Below are 1,876 nucleotides of genomic sequence, written 5' to 3'. Positions count from 1 at the left end.
TAATAACGTTGATGTAATTTGACTGTTGATTTCCCAATATCCTAGGAAAACTTCCAAAAATTTTCAACGCATTCTCTTTTAATTTAAGATGAGATTATTTTGCAACGGAAAAAATTAACCAAGGAAATGATGATGCCGTTTGTAGTTTTCGCAGCAAAGAATGAAGGAAACTGGGCTGCTGAAATAATGCAAGTATTTCTGAAACATGGAGTAATGCATGGAGTTGATCCGATTAGCGCACTTAACAAAATAGACAGCACTCCAATTCACTACGCAGCCCAAAATGAATCAAGTTCAGGGCCCAAATTAATGAAGCTTCTTCTTGAACAAGGATGGGATCCAAATACTCCTTCAGTATGCCTCAAACTATTTACACCCGTTCACTTGGTTGCATTAAATCAAGGGAATTACGCAGCTAAAATGTTGAACTTACTACTCGACAATGGAGGTGCATGCGATGCGCTAGTTGAAGAACCAATTCATTTAACGATGATAAACAATAATGGCGAATGTGCATTGGAATTGTTGGATATACTCATAAAAAAACGAGGCGACGTAAACGTCCTTCATGAACGCACAGGAATATCGTTGATCCACTTGGCAGTGATGCTCGAAAACGGAGAACGCGGACTTACTATAATAAAAAACTTTTAGAAAAGGGGGCAGATCCCAACAGGCCTAGCGTCAAAGCATATACACCCGTTCACTTAGCTGCTATTGGCACCGGAGAAACAGCACCTGAACGCATGAAGATCCTCTTAGAAAACGACGGTAATACAAACGTAATCAGCAAAGCTGGAGCAACTCCACTTTGTTTGGCTGCTGTCAATTCAAGCGAATCAAAAATTCAAGGAACGAAAATAATTAAAATCCTGCTTGAACACGGAGCTAATCCCAACTTTACGGGTGATCGTGGATGCTTAGTGATCCAGATGGCTATTCTTAAGAACGAATCTTCTGCTGCATTAAACAATTTGCAGCTGCTACTTCAAAATGGAGGAAATCCCAATATTATCGACGAAACAGGTCGTTGTCTTGTTCACTATGCAGCTGAAAACGTCAGTGAAACAGCACCTGAAAAGATGAAGATCATCCTGGAAAATGGTGGAGACATATGTAATAAAATTGGAGAAACGCCAATGCATTATGTCGCAATGAATTCAGGAATTCACGCACACAAATTATTGAGAATTTTGTTTGAACACGGAGGGGACCCTAAAGCTTCGGGTTATATTTTAAAACAAACACCTCTTCATCGGACCGCAATGGCCGCAATAAGAAATGAAAACCATCAAGTAAGATTTGACATCACCAGCCAATTACTTGAAAAAGGTGGAAATCCAAACGCTGCGGACTTTATTGGCTGGACACCTGACCACTACGGCATTTCTACGGCCAAAACTATTGAAGAGTTGAAAATGTTAAAACTGTTACTAGAACATGGTGGAAACATCTTACAGGAGGACAAGTGCGGATTTACACCGTATCACATATCTATTCGTATAGGAAGCGAACATTGCCATCCTGAAGTAAAAAAGCATATTGAAAAAACGCTCCGTTAATTAATATTCCGTGCGTGCTGTGCCCATATAAATGCGACAAGTAGACACAAAAATGTCAATCAGTAAGTCCAATTCAATCTTGGTCTAATTTACTCTTTTAGAATTTAATGCTCTATTACTTCCTGTAAACATTTTACTTACTGTAACTGTTTCCGCTTGAATTTGCAGTAGACTTATTGTTTGTATTTTTTTAGCAACCAACAAAACGTTTATTAGTTAATTTTTGATATGTTAGTATAGCAACGGGAAGACCGTTAATAAACTGTGAAGCATGCTGTTGATTTACCTGAAGAGAGTCGAGATCGTTAAACAAG

At 38.7% G+C, this 1,876-nt stretch overlaps 1 protein-coding gene across 1 annotated transcript; it reads left to right on the top strand.

Annotated features, from left to right (window-relative positions):
* Positions 1 to 746: 746 nt before the first annotated feature.
* On the top strand, positions 747 to 1,562 carry LOC124197776 (ankyrin-1-like). The gene has a single exon (XM_046593321.1). The coding sequence runs from the start codon at positions 747 to 749 to the stop codon at positions 1,560 to 1,562; it is 816 nt and encodes a 271-aa protein (XP_046449277.1).
* Positions 1,563 to 1,876: the final 314 nt, after the last annotated feature.

Source organism: Daphnia pulex, chromosome 7 (genome assembly GCF_021134715.1).
Source record: "Daphnia pulex isolate KAP4 chromosome 7, ASM2113471v1".
NCBI classification, from domain to species: domain Eukaryota; kingdom Metazoa; phylum Arthropoda; class Branchiopoda; order Diplostraca; family Daphniidae; genus Daphnia; species Daphnia pulex.
This window is presented reverse-complemented; position numbering and strand designations above follow the sequence as displayed.